A 15,724-nucleotide genomic window follows, 5' to 3' on the forward strand; every position below is an offset into this window, starting at 1 on the left:
GTGGAGGGAAGGACAGAAGGTAGAGAGCATGTATGGTGTGGAGGGACAGGAGGCAGAGGAACATGCGCGGTTGGAGGGAAGGACAGGAGGCAGAGAGCATGGGTGGTGGGAAGGGACAGGAGCATGGGTGGTGGGAAGGGACAGGAGGCAGAGAGCATGCGTGGTGCGGAGGGACAGAAGGCAGAGAGCCTGTGTGGTGTGGAAGAACAGGAGGAAGAGCACATGTGTGGTGTGGAGGACAGGAGGCAGAGAGCATGCATGGTGTGTAGGGACAGGAGGCAGAAAGCATGCGTGCTGTGTAGGGACAGGAGGCAGAAAACATGTGTGGTGGGAAGGGACAGGAGGCAGAGAGCATGTGTGATGTGGAGGACAGGAAGCAGAAAGCATGTGTGGAGGGAGGGAGGAGGCACAGAACATGCGTGGTGTAGAGGGAGGGATGGCGGGCCCTAGGAGGCTGCATGCCCCTGCCCTGGTGCACAGCGCTGTGGGAGGGCCGCCCTTGTGGCCCGGTGCAGACAGATGCGGCCTCCCCAGGGGGTCACCCACCTCTGCCCTTTTCGGGGGGCCGGGCCGGTGGCGAGCTCACATAGCCCTCCAAGCTCAGCGCATCCGTCTTCCTGTCCTCCGGCCTCCGGGCGCTCCTGCCGCTTCCTCTGCAGGGACTGGTGGCATCGGATGCCAAGAAAGGAACCACATGCGGGTTAGTTCCTCCGTGTCCCGCCCTGAGACTGTCCACCTTGCTGCCTGCGTGAAACCCTCCTGAGGCTGCCGATCTCACTGTCTTCGTGGACCTGTCCCGAGGTGGCTGTGACACTCTCTGCACGGACCCACCCCGAGATGGCCATGGACCTGCCTGCATGGACCCGGAGGCTGTCCATTGCACTGCCTGCGTGGGCCTGCCCCAAAGTGGCCATGACACTGACATAGCCACATGGAAGGAAGCCCCGTCCCTGCCTATCAAATAGGAGGCAGCAGCAGGTGTCTGTTTTAAAATGACTCCTATGCAAAGGAGCCCAAAACATTTGGTGGGAAAAAGGCTGCCTCTTCAATAATCGGTGTTGGGAAAACTGGACATCCATATGTAGAAAACTAAAAGCAGATCCCTGTTTGTTGCCATGCACTAAAATCAACTCCAAGAGGATCAAAGACCTCAGTGTCAGACTGGAAACTTGAAACTTCGAAATTACTGCAAGATGGAGTAGGAGAAACACTAAAACTCATAGTCATAGGCAGAAACTTTTTGAAAAAATTCTCAGGGGCACAGCAGATAGGAAAGACACTTGACAAATGGGATTATATCAAAATATAAAGTTTCTGCATAGCGAAGGACACAGTTACTAAACTAGAAGGACAGCCAAAAGACTGGGAGAAGATCTTCACCAGCAATACATCTGACAAAGCTTAATATCGGAAAAACACAAGGAGCTCAAGAAACTAACCCTTCCCAAAGCTAATAAACCAATTACAAAATGGACAAGGGAACTAAAGAGACTTCTCAGAAGAAGAGGTAAGACCTCTGGTCCTCAGCTCCAACTAGACCTGAGCTCCTCCCTGCTCTACAGTTCCTGCCATACAGCTGGACCCTCCCTCTTTGCCCAGACCCACCTTGCACACACCTACCTCACTTTTGCCCTCACTTCCTCCTCCAGACCACCTGCCACCTGGATGGGGCAGACACTATGTGCTCCCTCTCCTGGAGGAATATGGTCCCTCTGATAAACCTTATAGTAATGTTTCTCCTGTGTCTGCCTGCCTCTGCATGGTCCCCTGGGATGGTTGTGAAGGATTCTTACATTTGGTGCCAAAACCTGGGATAGGTCCCCCAGTGGATTTACTCCCTCTCCCACTTTGGATGGGGGTCTGACCAGCAGCCCTGGGACCTAGCCTGCAGTCCTACAATGCCTTTGCCAAAGGTGGGGATGATACTAACAACTGGCAAATAAACACATGAGGAAATGCCTACTGACTCTGGCCATAAAGGAAGTGCAAATCCAAACAACTCTGAGATTCCATCTAGCCCCAGTTAGATTGGCCAACATCATGAACTCAAACAACAATGAATGCTCGGGGGGATGTGGGGGACAAGAAACTCTATTTCACTGTTAGTGTGAATGTAAACTACTATAACCACTTTGGATGGCAGTTTGGAGGTTCCCCAAAAAACTAAACACAGAACTTTCCTATGACCCAGCCATACTACTCCTAGACATCTACCCAGAACATCACAAGCCAAAAAATGGTAAATACACTTGCACATCCATGTTCACTACTGCACTATTTACAATAGCCAAGTTCTAGAAACAGCCCAGATGCCCTACAAAAGATGATAGGATCAATAAAATATGGTACCTATACACAATGGAATTTTACCCATCCATTAGTAAAAGTAAGATTACATCATTTGCAAGGAAACAGATGGACCTAGAACAAATCATGTTAAGTGAGGTATGCCAGGCTCAGAGAGACAAATGTTGCATGTTTTATCTCATATGTGGAAGCTAGATCTAAAATACAACTAGATATGATAATGTATCCAGGACTCTAGGAATTCACATACAAAACATCAGACTAAAGAAGGATGCTCTTAGGGGTGGAACCTAAAGGTATAATTACTCTGAACATTTAAAATACTGTCATGGTTCAAAGCCAACCAGGGCTTTCTTAGCCTGTGAGACTCATCTCCAATTAATCACAAAGAAGACAGAAATGGAACTGTAGCTCAAGTGGTAGAGCACTAGCCTTGAGCAAAAAAGCTCAGGGACAGTGACCAGGCCCTGAGTTCAAGTTCAAGCCCCAGGATCAGCACAAAAAACTACTGAAAAAAGGCATCTATTGAAATGAACTCCAAGAAATGGAAATATGGGTGTTTTGTTGCTATTGGTGGTGGTGGTGGTAGTGATAGTGATGGTGGTGGTAATGGTGATGGTGGTGATGGTGATGTTTGTTTTTGCTTTGGGGATGTTTTTGTTGTAGTGGGATGAAGGGCGGGGCCACAGAAAGGGAGAGAGGGAGGGGGAACAAATGCTGTCATGTTATTCAGTGTGTGTGTGTGTGTGTGTGTGTGTGTGTGTGTGTGTGTGTGTGTGTGTGTGTGTGTGTGTGTGTGTGTGTACTGTAACTCTCAGATCTCAGCCTCCTGAGTAGCTAGGCTTACAGGCATGAGATAGGCTTATTCAGTGTAAATGGTGTGGAAAATAACTTTTAGCCAAGGATGGGAGGAGGAAACTGGGGGGAAGCAAAGGAAGGGACAACATTGTCTAAGGAATTGTACTCATTACCCAACTTATTAAATGGTAATCTGTACAACACCTTAATTTTAAAATATTATGTAAATACACAAATAACTAACTGTCCGATGGCCCATGGATTGATTAAAGAAATGGGCAGGGAAAAAGGAAAATAAAATAACAAAGGACCCAGGGGTAGACAAGTTACCAGGAAGCCATCTCTGAGGGTGAACAAGTACTAGCCTCAGACCTGGAGTCAGGCACCCGTGTTTAGTGCCAGCGCCTGTCCTAGGTTCATTTATCACCCAGTGTCGAGACCCAGGTCCCCTGGCCTGTGCCAACTGTGAGAGGTGGTAATCCACCAGTAGAAACCCATGAAGAGCCAGGACCAGTGCTTGCAGGCAGAGCACCAGAGATGGTGTCTTTGGGACTAACTGAGAATGAGAACCAGCAGGTGAGGTCCAGATATTATGGGTTCCTGGGTAAACTCACCCCAACACATGAGGTCCATGACCATAGGGAGCAAACTCAAGGGCACATGCAAAAGTCCTGCTCTTCTTTTTTTGGAAACAAGGACTTTCTGTGTAGCCTGGCTGGCCTTGAACCTGTATTCCTCCTGCCTCAGCCCTCTTCAGTGCATGTGCCACCATGCCAGATTAGAAGCCCTGCTTCCTTGAGCCCTGGACACGCATCTGGTGCTTACCTGGTACTGGCTGGTGCGGGCAGAGGTAGGCTGTGGGACTGCTCCAGGGCCCTGTGCTGGCTGGCTTCTGTGGGAGGGGACACGTTGGGTTGAGTGTTTTGCCCATGCAAAACATTGAGTGTTTTGCCCATGAGTGTTAGAGAAAACCACAGCGGAAGGCAGCCTCACCTCTGCAGGCCTGCAGTTGGCTGGTCAGCACTTTCCGGATTTCACTCACCCAAGCTGCTTTAATTTCAGGAGTGGGTGCCTGTTCCCCAAAGAAAGCTGGCGTCAGCACAGGGTTAGAACTCAGGCCCTGTGAACCTAACTCTTGTCTTGACATGCTAGGACCACTGGATGGACCAGCACATCAGGCATGTGGGAGGCGGGGGGGGGGGCAGGCCTGTGTGTGTCCCCCCTGCTGTGGTACGGGATGGATGGTGCAGCTATCAGGGGCAGAGGGCCATGAGGGGGAGTGGCGGCCTGCAGGGGCTGTGGCCGCTAGGCATGTGGAGGGAACTCTGCGTACAGATGACCTCAGAGTGGTTGTGAGGACAATGACAAGTGTGAAACCCACAGGTGGATGGTGGGGCCGCTCGACTGGCACCAGCTATACCCAGGGACTAATATTTTGTCTCAAGAAAGAAGAGGCTCTCTGCCTTAGGTGCTGCAGGTTAACAGTGGGCTGCTGAGGAGCCAAGCCTGGCAGCCACACTGGTGCCGCCCAGGGCCAGAGCGGGGCCCTGTCCAGCTTCTGCTCTATGGGGCTGCTGCATTGGACAACAGGATGGGACTGTGACGCTGCTGTGGCAGTGTCTTGGCTGGTGAGAGTCCTCATGTGTTAGAATCAGAACTTGAAGCCCCTGCCTGGACGTGGCTCAGTCCCTGGCAGAGCTCCTGCAAAGGGTGCTGTCTTGAGTCCACCCGCTAGCTGTATCCTCCCCATCAGGGAGCCAGGTCCGCAGAGTGGCTCCTGGGACTGCATCCCCAGCACCTGGGTCTGAACTTGCTCCCCAAGGCCATCTTGGACCAGCTCCTGCCCCTCAGCAATGAACCACAGAGTTCTGAATGGAGTTTCAGCCACTTAGGCAAGGCCCGAGAGTTCCCGACCCCTGGCCTGTGGGATGGCCTGAGCCCCGCCGGATGATCTGGACACAGGCCAGCGCCTACCTGGATGATGTAGACCTCCTCTCTCGCGTTGTACCAGATCTCAAACTTCTTGGCATCGCCTTTCACATTCTCTGTGATGCCAACGGCCGTCATCTGTCAAGAGCAGAACCAGACAGGCAATAGCATTATCAACCTCCCGCCTCATCCAAAGATGAAGTATTTGGGGAGTGGGAGGGAAAGATGGCAGGACCCCCTCAACGCCCATGTGCGCAGAGGGGAGCTGGGTGTCTGTGCCCCTTGGCATCTGCTGGAACAGGGTCTGGCCACGGATTTCACCGCAGGCCAGAGCCACGCTGCTCAGGCCACATGCGCTTACATTCAAGGACTGCTTGTAGCTGTAGGATGGGGCCTTCTCGTAGCCCTCGCCGCTCTCCTCCCTCTTCTTGCAGAAGAGCACGGCCTTCTCGTGCAGGAACAGGTGCCTCTGCATGGGCTTGAACCGGGCCAGCTCCTTTACCTTGGTGTGCCCCTTCTTGTGGTCGGTCCACACGCTGAAGGAGCCCTGCATGAGCAGCTTACCCAGGTCGCTGAGGTTTCCCTGCAATACTTGGATACTCAGCACACACACACACTGCTCTTCCCCACTTCATCTTCTAGAAACCCAAGACTGACCCCTCTGCTCTCTGGGGATGCCTGCTGGTCATCGGGGACAGACAGGACCTGAGGGAGTGGATGATACTGGGGCTGGAGAGGCCATGCCCCCACAGAGACACCCCATGCAGCTGGCACCCTCATGGTTGATCTGGTTGCTTGCTCAGTTCCACCCGGGCCTCCTGGCTCAGAACCTGGGTTTTCCCTAGGCGCAGGGTGATGTGTGTTCACATCAAGGCCTAGGAGCTCAGATGGAGCGAGGAGCACCCAGTGGGCTGCGTCCTCGGCATCCCAGCCCGGCCCCTTACGTCATAGCCGGTGATGGCGATGAGGTGCATGGAGTCGTTCACGGCCTTGAGGATGCCCAGGATGGAGCTCAGCGCCTCCTGCAGATCTGCGGCTCCCTCACAGTTCTTGCTGTATTTCAGCATCTCCTAAGGGTGTGTGTGGGGAGGCCGGAGGACGTGTTCACACATGGAGACAGCTCTCAGCAGCACAGACCCATGCCTGCCCTCATGATGGGCGCCTCGGGAGCTGGGCCAGAGCACCACACTCCGCAGCTCCCCAGTGAACTGCCCGGCTCAAGGCTCAGCAAGGGTGAGTCCTGGCCCTCCACCTCCTCTTATGACCAGGGCCAAAGACATAGCCACGACTGTTTCCTGCCATGCAGGGCAAACTTGAACCTCCCTGTTCTCCGCTCCCACTGGGCTGTGGGCTGGCAGGTGGGAGGGCACAGGCCTGTCTTGAATCCGGGGATGCAGGGTCCTGTCTGCACAAAACCCTGGAGCGGGATGAGCAGGGGCCCAGGGATCCCTTTGGCTGCTCATCTTCGGGTTCCCCCCACACTACCTAGTCTAGCACACAGGTCTCACGGGTGTCAGAATGGGCCAGGGCAGAGCGGCTGAGGGAAATCCCCAGGCCTGCGTGTGGTGTGGAAGCAGCTGCAAACGCCTACCCACAGGCGGGGGCTGCTGGGGCGGGGCGCACCTTGAGCAGCAGCTGGTACTTGGTTATTCTCTGCACAGGCTTCAGCAGGTAGGAGTCCAGGCTCAGCTTGTGATCCAGCTTCTTCTGGCACTCCTGGAACCGCCAAGCAGCTGAGGTTAGGCAAGGCCCCAGCTTCTGTCTGAGAAGGCTTGTCAGGCAGGGCTAAGCCTTACCTGGAAGAAGGGGCAGTCGGAGCACTGTCTCCACAGGCTCTCGGAGCGTGGTTTGTTCTGACAGTATTTCTCATAGATCTGGAAGTCTTCCATCTGCGGCAGGAGGAAGGAGTGGAATATGCATGGCTCCCAGCCAGACCCTTCTGCTTATCAGTGGAGAGCTCCTGCTCCTTATTGACCATCTCAGATCACAGGCGTGGGTGGTCCAGTGGTGATGGTGCTCTGGGTTCTGCCACATCCTGTTCTTCAGTAGCATGCATCTATCTATCATCTCTCTCTGTCTATCACCTATTATTATCTATCATGTATCTATTATTTATCTGTTACCTACCAACTATTATTTATCATCTATTATTTATTATCTATCACCTATTACTTATCTATTATCTATCTACCTACCTATCTATATAGATCTTTATCAGACAGTCCATCAATCAATCACAGCATCTATCCTTCAGTAGCCAGCTATGTTTATTACCGTTCTCTGTCTGGTTATTTACACACAGTTCTAGGGTCTTCTCAGGCAGTTTGGAAACTGATACAAGTGTTTTTATAACAAGCACACCTGAGCCCTGTGTGAAATAGAACTGCTGTGGCTCACTGGACTAGGCTAGAGATGCTGCAGGACAGCATCAGGGTCTATCTTTCTTTAAGACCATCTTGGTTTAAGAGTTTAGGTAACTCTAGGGGTACTGATAGCCACAGAACACAGGGGCTTTGGGACACAGACAGTTTTGGGGTGGAGATGGCTCCAGGGCAGGGACAGCTCAGGTGATACCTCAAATATCGCTCACCCTGCCCAGCTTCAGCAAGAATGCCAGGCTGGGTCCCCTGATGCAGGCCACCCTGGCCTGCCTGCCTTCCCGAGTCTTCCCTGAATAGTCCACCCTGGCCTGCCGACCTCCCGAGTCCTCCCTGAAAACAGTCCACCCTAGCCTGCCCCCCCTTCCCGAGTCCTCCCTGACACAGTCCACCCTGGCCTGCCCCGCTTCGTCCCTGACACGGAGCCTCCAGGCCTCCCCGACCTCCCTGGTGAGCACCCTGTCCACCCGCCTTGAGGGACAGTTGTGCAGCCGAGGAGCCACAGCAGCAGCACTAGGGTGAGTACAGAGCCTGGGCGGGGAGGGGCAGCGTCAGCTCGTGTCCACCACCGTCCCCGCCCTTCCTGCCGCGCAGCTCAGCGCCCATCCGTGCCTCCTGCCACAGGGAGCTTCCCCGGACACCTGAAAACTGGCTCAGACGGCGGCGTTCCCCCCAGAACAAGGGGCTGCGGCCCCTCCAGGTTTGGCCTGCTGGGTGGGCGTGGCACCATGAAGGATGCACCGCTGAGAGCTCTGCGTGGCTGGCCGGAGCACCTGCACTGCTGAGAGCTTCCCGGGGCACCACCGCGGGTGAGGTGACCCTGGCCCCAGAACAGCGCCCCTGAACAGCATCTCTTTTGGCTGAGCTGGGACAAATACGGCTCCTCCTCCTGCTTCCTCACTCAGTGCCAACCCCAGACAACCTCAGCCTCCCATTCTTTATTTCCTGAAATCGCTCCAGTCTCCTACGTGAGCTTCCTTCCCACACTGCTGAACTAGCAGCTCCTGCACGCCACCTGACGGTGTCCTCTGGGTCTGGGAGGGCACCAGCAACTTGTCCAGTGTCATCGAACAAGTGAGGAGTCTGAGCCAGGGCCAGACCCAAATACAAACAGCACCATCCTGTGTGGGAAAGTCCCACCGCCTCTCTAACTTGCAGCCGGCCTTGACTTTAGTATCCCCAAAGCGTGTGTTTTATGGGTTTTCTCTTTTTTTTCTTTTTCTTTTTTTTTTTTTTTAAATTTCCGGTCATGGGGCCTTAACTCTGGGCCTGGGCGCTGTCTCTCAGCTCTTCAGCTCAAGGCTAGCGCTCTACCACTTGAGCCACCTTCCCAGCCCTGGGTTTTCTCTTTTTAAAAGCTAGTTATTAATCTTCAAAACTTTTCTTTGCCCTCCCCCCAACTTGGAGGCCTTCTGGGGTCAGGGGGCACTAGTGCTCGGTACTTTGGTTGGGGCTGGGAACTGCTGTGGAAACTGGAGTCACAGATAGGGACTGAGTAGTCTGGGGAGCGGCGCGGTGCGTGCCGATGTGGTGGTACATACCCGCTCCAGGAAGCACCTCCCCACCAGCTCCGGGCAGTCCATGCAGCTCTCCAGCTCCCGCAGGAAGATCCTAAGCAGAGGGGCACGTGCTCAAGACGCACAGACGTGGTGGCCATTTTCCAGGGGACATCATGCTTTGACCCGTAATGTCACCCACACCATCCTGCGGTGGTGGCCATTTTCCAGGGGACATCATGCTTTGACCTGTAATGTCACCCACCCCATCCTGTGCTATGTCCCTGCTTCCGACCCAGTGTGCACACAGAAGCTGGAGCTGTGTCTGGGTGGGTGCAGAGGCACAGATGTGAGCTGTGAAGAGCAGGCCTGGCATGGACGGGAGGACACGGGTGGCACTAGCCCCAGTGCAGGGCTGATTCTGCTCTCAACACCCGGCTTGTGTTCATCTCCTGGGAAGAAGCCCCAGAGAAGAAGCAACTGTGGGCCGTTCTGCATGGGAGCAGTGCAGCTTTGAGCTGTGGGGCCACACCCCGGCTGCATGAGAAAGTTCTGGAACCCTCAGGAAGTGTGTAGCCCTGCAGGGCAAGTGATGGGCAGCATCTTTCTTGGTGAGAGACGGTGAGGCAGAGGAGGGGTGGCAGAGGCCAGGGTTCCAGGGCCCAGTCCCCACGGCAGTGCTGTGGATGGGGTCTGCTCGTGCCAGGCCTCTTTGGGACAGGGGTGCAAACGTCCACTGTCCGCCTCCCCCAAACCCGTGTGGAATGTCTACCGGCTCATCTGCGCTCCAGCAAGCAAGCACCTGCTCATTAGGTTACAGCCACAAAATAGCAAAGTGGAGCCACGGGTCAGCATGCCAGTGGATGGCTATGCCATCCAACAACAAAGCCACAGAGAGGCCACTCCTGTTCTCTGGGGACAGACAGCCCTTTAGCTCTCCTAAGAGTGACACCTGTTCGCCATCCTTTTCAAGAATGAGCCAAAGTGGTAATGTGGCTTTCAGGTCCCCAGTGCCAAAGCTTAACCTTGGGGGTGGGGGAGGACAGCTCGGGGGCTAGCCAGCCTGTCCTGCTTCCCTGCACCCCAATCCCAGGCCTGCCGCTCTGAGCGTATCCTGGACGACTGTCAGCCACGCACAGCCAGGGCCTGCAGGTGGGTGAAGGAGCTGTGAGAGCAAGGGACCGGACGGTGTGTGCTGAAGTGCACCAAGGGTGACCCACCTGTTATGGAAGTGGTAGATCTCCTCCATGTTCCCAAACAAAACGTCCTTCTTGCTGTGCAGGCCCGTGGAGATGAGATGAGCCATCAGGGGGTTATCCATCTCTGCGGCGTAGCCCTGTAGGGAGAGGACGGGTCAGCCCGGACAGCCCAGGCCTCAGGCCGCAGCTGGGCATTGCTGGCTCTGGTCGCTCGGTGTTGACGGGCCAGTCCAGGGCAGAGCACTGAGCTGGCACGAATGCTCTCAGCTTGCTTCTCAACACCACAAACGTGAATGAACTAACAAAGCAGCTCCACTCCTAATCATTGGCAATTGTCTCTCAAGCAGTTCATCTGGACAAAGCTGTACACGGGCATTATGAACAGCAGCTGGTGTGGGTGCTGCTGGTGGAAGCTTATCTCTTTTACCACACTCCCGCCTGCATTCAAGACCAGCTGCAGCTGTTCGCCCCAGTGCACCACGGGGAGCATTCAGCACCTCCACCCCTGCCTCATTCTGGAAGCCTCCATACACATCTCATCATGCTAGAAGGTCAGGTGTTCCTGTTCCCAGTGCAGACCTTGCATTCCAACCCCCTCCCGCACCTTCCCGGCTGAAGGACATGGTGCTACCAATGGGACCCCTATGAACAAGGCACGTGCTTTGTGTGTATACAAATGAGCCCTCGTTTCTGAGAGGAGTTTCAAAATGAAGCTACAGAGCAAGGGTGATGTGGGTTTTCTCCCTCTCTCCCCAACCCCATCATGTCCAGCCTCCCCTTCCCCTCCTCCTTCCCCCCTGTCCTGTCCAGCCTCACCTCCAGAACGCAGAGCAGCTCCTCCACATAGGCCCGCTCTGTGTCCAGGAGTTCGTTCATCACGTGTCTATGGACGGGCATGGAGAGCCACACGGGTTAGAGCAGGAGGGGCAGCAGGAAGAACTGGGTCTCTGGTCTTACGTGTGGACCAAGAAACACAGTGGTATGCTTAAGAGGACTTGCTCAGGGAAAGATAAAAGGGGAAGTGGAGTCCAAGGGTGCACATGCCCTGACCGCCCTTCCCACCTGGCCCTCGCCCCTCGGGACGGTGGCTGGCCAGCTCTACAACCTTCTAGAAGGGATCTAACTCACTCCAGCCTTCTGGCCCCATGTGCACAAGCCAACCCTCCAGCTCCACCCGTGTGCATGTGCATGAGGGTCAGTCAGCTCTCCCTCTGCGCGCATACGTGGGTCAGTCGGCTCTCTGCAGGCTCCTCTACCAGCAGACCCTGGCCCTCCCCACACTGAGTCTTCTGGCCCTCCCAGGCCAGCCACATCCAGTGTGGCTCCGCAGCTCGGCCTCAGCCCCACCCCTGGGCCTGCAGCACGCACTCCGCTCCTGCACGGGCCACCGTCGGGGCTACAGATCCATCGGCCATTCAGACCTTCTTCCCACATGGGCCTACTGCGAGGCTCACAGTGGACCTGGATTAAATTCAGGACAGCAGGAGCAGGTGGGGCTCCTGGACTGGGGCTTGCATGGGTCAGTCTAACCATCAGCATGCACGGCATGTCCAGGTCCTGGTGTGGACAAGGTGGACAGGGGTGGACGGTTCAGGGGCCTGCCCCTCCTGTTGCACCCGGACAGCCAGAAAGGAGGCCACCCTCTGAGCCACAGGACCCAGTAGTCTGCTCTGCCGGGAAGCTTCCCCCACACCCTCCCTCCTCCGCCTCTGCCTCCTCAGCTTCCTTCAGAAGCCAGAGGGTTGGGATCTGCTCATCAACAAGCGGGGTTATTCTGACTCTAGAATTCGCTCTGTTCACAGACTCCTGCAGAGGCTCAGGGAAGGGGGCTGCCTGTGCACCGGCTTGCTCAAATGCTTCCAAAACTGTCCCCAGCAGCCAGAGGGACCTACTTGCATTCCCTTGGTGGAGGCCCTCAGAGAAAACATGAAGGACAGAAGCCATCCAGGGACCAACAGACACACATGTCAGCCATGGTGTCTGTCACACACACACAAACACACACACACACACACACACACACACACACACACACACACACACATACACACATCATCTACAGTGCCAACCACCTTGAGACATCCTCCCAGACTAGCGCAAGCCCCCCATCCCCTGCTGCTCTGTTTTTTCCAGTTTGCACACCCTGAGCTTGTGTTGCCTGCCTGGATCAGTGAGACCTTTCTTTCTCCCAGGTCAGGGGTCAAAGAGGAGCTGCTTTTCAGTTTGCATGAGGCTCCCTGAGTCTAGGGACCCAGCACTGTGGGGAAACCGAAGAGCTTAAGCAGACCCGACCAGCCACTCGGTAGCTAAGTCCCGCTGGCCGTGTGAAACAGCATGCACTCAGTGACCTTCAGGTGCCCTTGTGAAGTGGGGGAGGGTGGCAGCCTGGGTAAGAGCCCTGGATCTGGCCAAGCCCAGCCGTGCAGAGAGGCACATCGGCCCCTAAGGTGGTGTGCTCAGTCAGTTCGAGCTTCCTTCCCACTCTGCCCGTCAGGATGGAAGTGCATGGCTCACCAACACCCAGACACTGTCAGCCAGAGCTGAGCGCAGCCTGGCCACTGGGGGAGGGGGGAGGTAAGGGAGAGGGAAGGGGGGAGGGGGACAGCCACACACCTGCGCAGGACGGCCAGGCTCTCGTCCTCATCCCCCGTGGAACTGGCCCGGCCTGGCCGGGTCTCACTCATTTCACTCTGAGAAGAGAACAGCAGTGCTAATTTTGAAATCGGGGAGAAGCAGCCTCAAAGGCCAGCTCTCCCCGCCAGACCCGGCCCCGTCCCCATCTGAGGGCCAGTCTCCGAAGGATGGACCCACAGGTCAGGAAGTGGCCACTTGGGGAGGGCTAAGAAGCCTTGGCTGTGCCACCCAGATGGGCTACGTGGCTCATCCCGCCCCTGCCTCACCTTGGCCCTCCGGTAGGGGCCCCTCCGGACCACACTGCCCTCAGAGCTCGTATTCTCGGATCCCCGCCAGGTACCTGTGGTGGACAGTGGGGGGAGGAGGCATTAGCTCTTCCTGGAGGGGGAAACATGCCCAGCGGGGGGAGGGGAGGGAAAGGAAAAGGCCTGTGGATGAAAGGACGGGAATGGAGAAGGTAGATGTGGGGCGTGAGGGGGGTGAGGGAGTGGAGGGATGGAGAGCTCCCCAAGAAAGCTAGGGACCACCCCACAGCCCCTGGGCGGGGCGGGATGGGCCTGAATGAAACAGTGCAGGCAGAGGGAGGGGCCGAGGCAGGAACTGGCTGGTGAGAGGGAGGGAATGGTGGGAACAGGGCAGGCAGGCGGGAAGGTCCCTGGGCGACCCCTGGGGGCTCCACATGGGTCAGGAAGCATTCTCCTTTCAACCCAACACGCAGGAAGGCAGAGCCTGGTTCTCCAGGCACTCAGTCCTTGTGTTGGACATTTGCCAAGGCCCTGAGGCCCACAGGAGACCCCGCCCCATGCCCCCTCATCTCTGTCCCTGTGACAGAGCCAAGCAAGGAAGGAAAGGAAATGCTCTGACAGCAGGAGATGGAGTTTCAGAAGATGGAGCCGTGTCTGCCGTGGCAGTGGAGGAGAGCTTCTGGGGAGAACCTGGCTGGGGAACAGGGCAGGGAAGGTCCGCAGCCAGTGGGGTCCCATGGTAGGGCCCAGGACATGGTGCCCTGGGTCGGGAATGGCCAGAGGGCTGGAGCAGTCAGAGCAGAGTGAGGGGGTGCTGCTTTGGTAACAGTGGGCAGTGGGTACTGGGCAGAAGGGAAGGGGAGACAACCCGAGGAACTTTCCTTGGTGGACCACCAGCATGCCCAGCTTTGTGGGACTCAGGCAGGGACGAAGCACTCTGCTATAGGTGCAGGCCTCGGATAAAGAGGCACAAAGCAGTTCTCTGGAGGCTTGTTGTTTAAAACAGGGTGGGGCTGGGTGCAGGTGGCTCAGGCTTGTCATCCTAGCACCTCAGGAGGCTGAGATCTGGGGATCTCGGTTCAAAGCCAGCCTGGGGAAGTACGTCCGAGAGACTCTTATCGCCAATAAACCACTCAGAAAACCGGAAGTGGTGATGTGGCTCAAGTGGTAGAGTGCTGGCCTTGAGCTGAGGGAAAGCACCCAGGCCCAGGGTTCAAGCCTCAGGACTGACAAAATAAATAAATAAATAAAAAGGGTGGGGCTAAGACCGGATGAACCCTGGGCTGCAGACTGCTGGCCCTGGAGGAGGCCCAGGTGAGAAGAGGGGAAGGCCATGAAGGGGGAACATGCACGGGGCTTCCTCAGCTGCCCCAGCTCAAGGACCCCCGACGGGGTGAGGTGGCGGCACCCACCTGGGGAGGGACAGGGTGACTTGGTGAGTGCTTCCGGCCTGGGGGCCACGGGCTGCACAGGCCGAGTCTGCTTGGCTGCCAGCTTCTTTAGGCTGGCCTGTCTGCGGTGAAACATGTCCTGCATACTCTCCTGCTTCTGAATGACCTTTTGCACGTGGTCCTGGAACGACACAGCTGCTGAGGCATCTTATAGAGGTGGGTGTTGGTCGTTAAACCAATCCTGAGGCAGGATGGGCCTCACTGTGCCCAGCCTCCCTACCCAAAGGCTCCCAGGCAGCATCTATCTTGGGCCTGGGGCAGGGAGCAGCCATAGGAGGTGCAGAGCTCCCTCCTGCTGGCCTGAAGGGGGGCTGGGGCCGGCAGCTGGAAGTGGGGAGTCCAGCTTTGGTGGACTACCAGAATCACGTGTGTGAATGCCACCCTTGGCACAAGGTGGCCACAGGGGGTGTCCGGAAGCGGTAGGAGACCCCTGTGCTAGTGGATGGGTGCAGCGGGGAGGCCTGGCCTCTGTCACCTTCCTCCTCTTCTGCACCCCCAGCATGCCCTGTCTGTGGCCTTTCCCTAAAGGATTCCTCCCGACACCCCGCAAGGTAACTCCCCGCCGCCAGGACTCTGGACTTAAGAAGGGATGCTCGGGTCCAATTACCATTAGGTCCTGGTTGAGGATAGATTCATAGTCTTTGTAAATTTTATTGAGCTCTTGGATCTTATTTTCTGCACCAGTCTCTAGAAACTTCTCGATCTCCTGGAGAGCTGCCTCGGCACCGTCCTGGGACTGGCATTTATCCACGGGCTGCGAGGCCAGCAGGTAGATGCCCTCATCGCACCACTTCATGGACTGGGAACAAAGCATCACCATGAGGGTTAGCGCCTGGCCGTCTCCCCTGTGGCGCCCCACCCCCTGCGTCCCGTGTATCTGCTGATGGAGCTCGGCCATGGAGGCCAGAGGATAGAGTCCAACAGATACCCCGGGCTGGACCTGCCCTGCAGGCGGGCAGGGCACTGTGTAAGTGAACAGCAGGCTGAGTTCCTAGGCCATGAGCCCTATGGGCTGGTACTGTGCGGACACCCCCAATGGTGAGGAAAGGAGGGGGTGCACCGAGTCTTCAAGCAATAACCAATCAGCCAGTGAGGAGCTCGGCTGGGCCAGAAGGTACTCAGGGGCAGGTTCCTCTCATTAGTGGGGGGAGAGGAGAGGACAGGTGTGCAGTCAGTGGGTGGACAGCTGTGTGGCCAGCAGGTGGACATGTCTGAGGTCAGTGACTGGACAGGCTTGCAGGCAGTAGGTGGATGGGTTTGCAGGCAGCAGGTGGACAGGTGCGGTCA

At 56.3% G+C, this 15,724-nt stretch overlaps 1 protein-coding gene across 5 annotated transcripts in view; it reads right to left on the reverse strand.

The window, feature by feature from the left end:
- Mcf2l (MCF.2 cell line derived transforming sequence like) overlaps positions 1-15,724 on the reverse strand; it is an 87,597-nt gene that overhangs the window by 6,030 nt on the left and 65,843 nt on the right. For all 5 annotated transcript variants that reach the window (XM_070002589.1, XM_070002588.1, XM_070002591.1 and 2 more), the window contains exons 12-26: positions 15,045-15,236; positions 14,399-14,558; positions 13,008-13,081; positions 12,721-12,797; positions 10,924-10,990; positions 10,129-10,244; positions 8,954-9,023; positions 6,831-6,923; positions 6,658-6,750; positions 5,979-6,104; positions 5,396-5,617; positions 5,080-5,172; positions 4,099-4,177; positions 3,931-3,997; positions 547-662 (exon numbers count right to left, since the gene is read on the reverse strand). In XM_070002589.1, the coding sequence (XP_069858690.1) occupies positions 547-662; positions 3,931-3,997; positions 4,099-4,177; positions 5,080-5,172; positions 5,396-5,617; positions 5,979-6,104; positions 6,658-6,750; positions 6,831-6,923; positions 8,954-9,023; positions 10,129-10,244; positions 10,924-10,990; positions 12,721-12,797; positions 13,008-13,081; positions 14,399-14,558; positions 15,045-15,236 (1,645 nt within the window). The remainder of the gene's footprint in view (positions 1-546; positions 663-3,930; positions 3,998-4,098; positions 4,178-5,079; positions 5,173-5,395; positions 5,618-5,978; positions 6,105-6,657; positions 6,751-6,830; positions 6,924-8,953; positions 9,024-10,128; positions 10,245-10,923; positions 10,991-12,720; positions 12,798-13,007; positions 13,082-14,398; positions 14,559-15,044; positions 15,237-15,724) is intronic.

Source organism: Dipodomys merriami, unplaced genomic scaffold (genome assembly GCF_024711535.1).
Source record: "Dipodomys merriami isolate MVZ:Mamm:240054 unplaced genomic scaffold, mDipMer1.0.p SCAF_6, whole genome shotgun sequence".
Lineage (NCBI taxonomy): Eukaryota > Metazoa > Chordata > Mammalia > Rodentia > Heteromyidae > Dipodomys > Dipodomys merriami.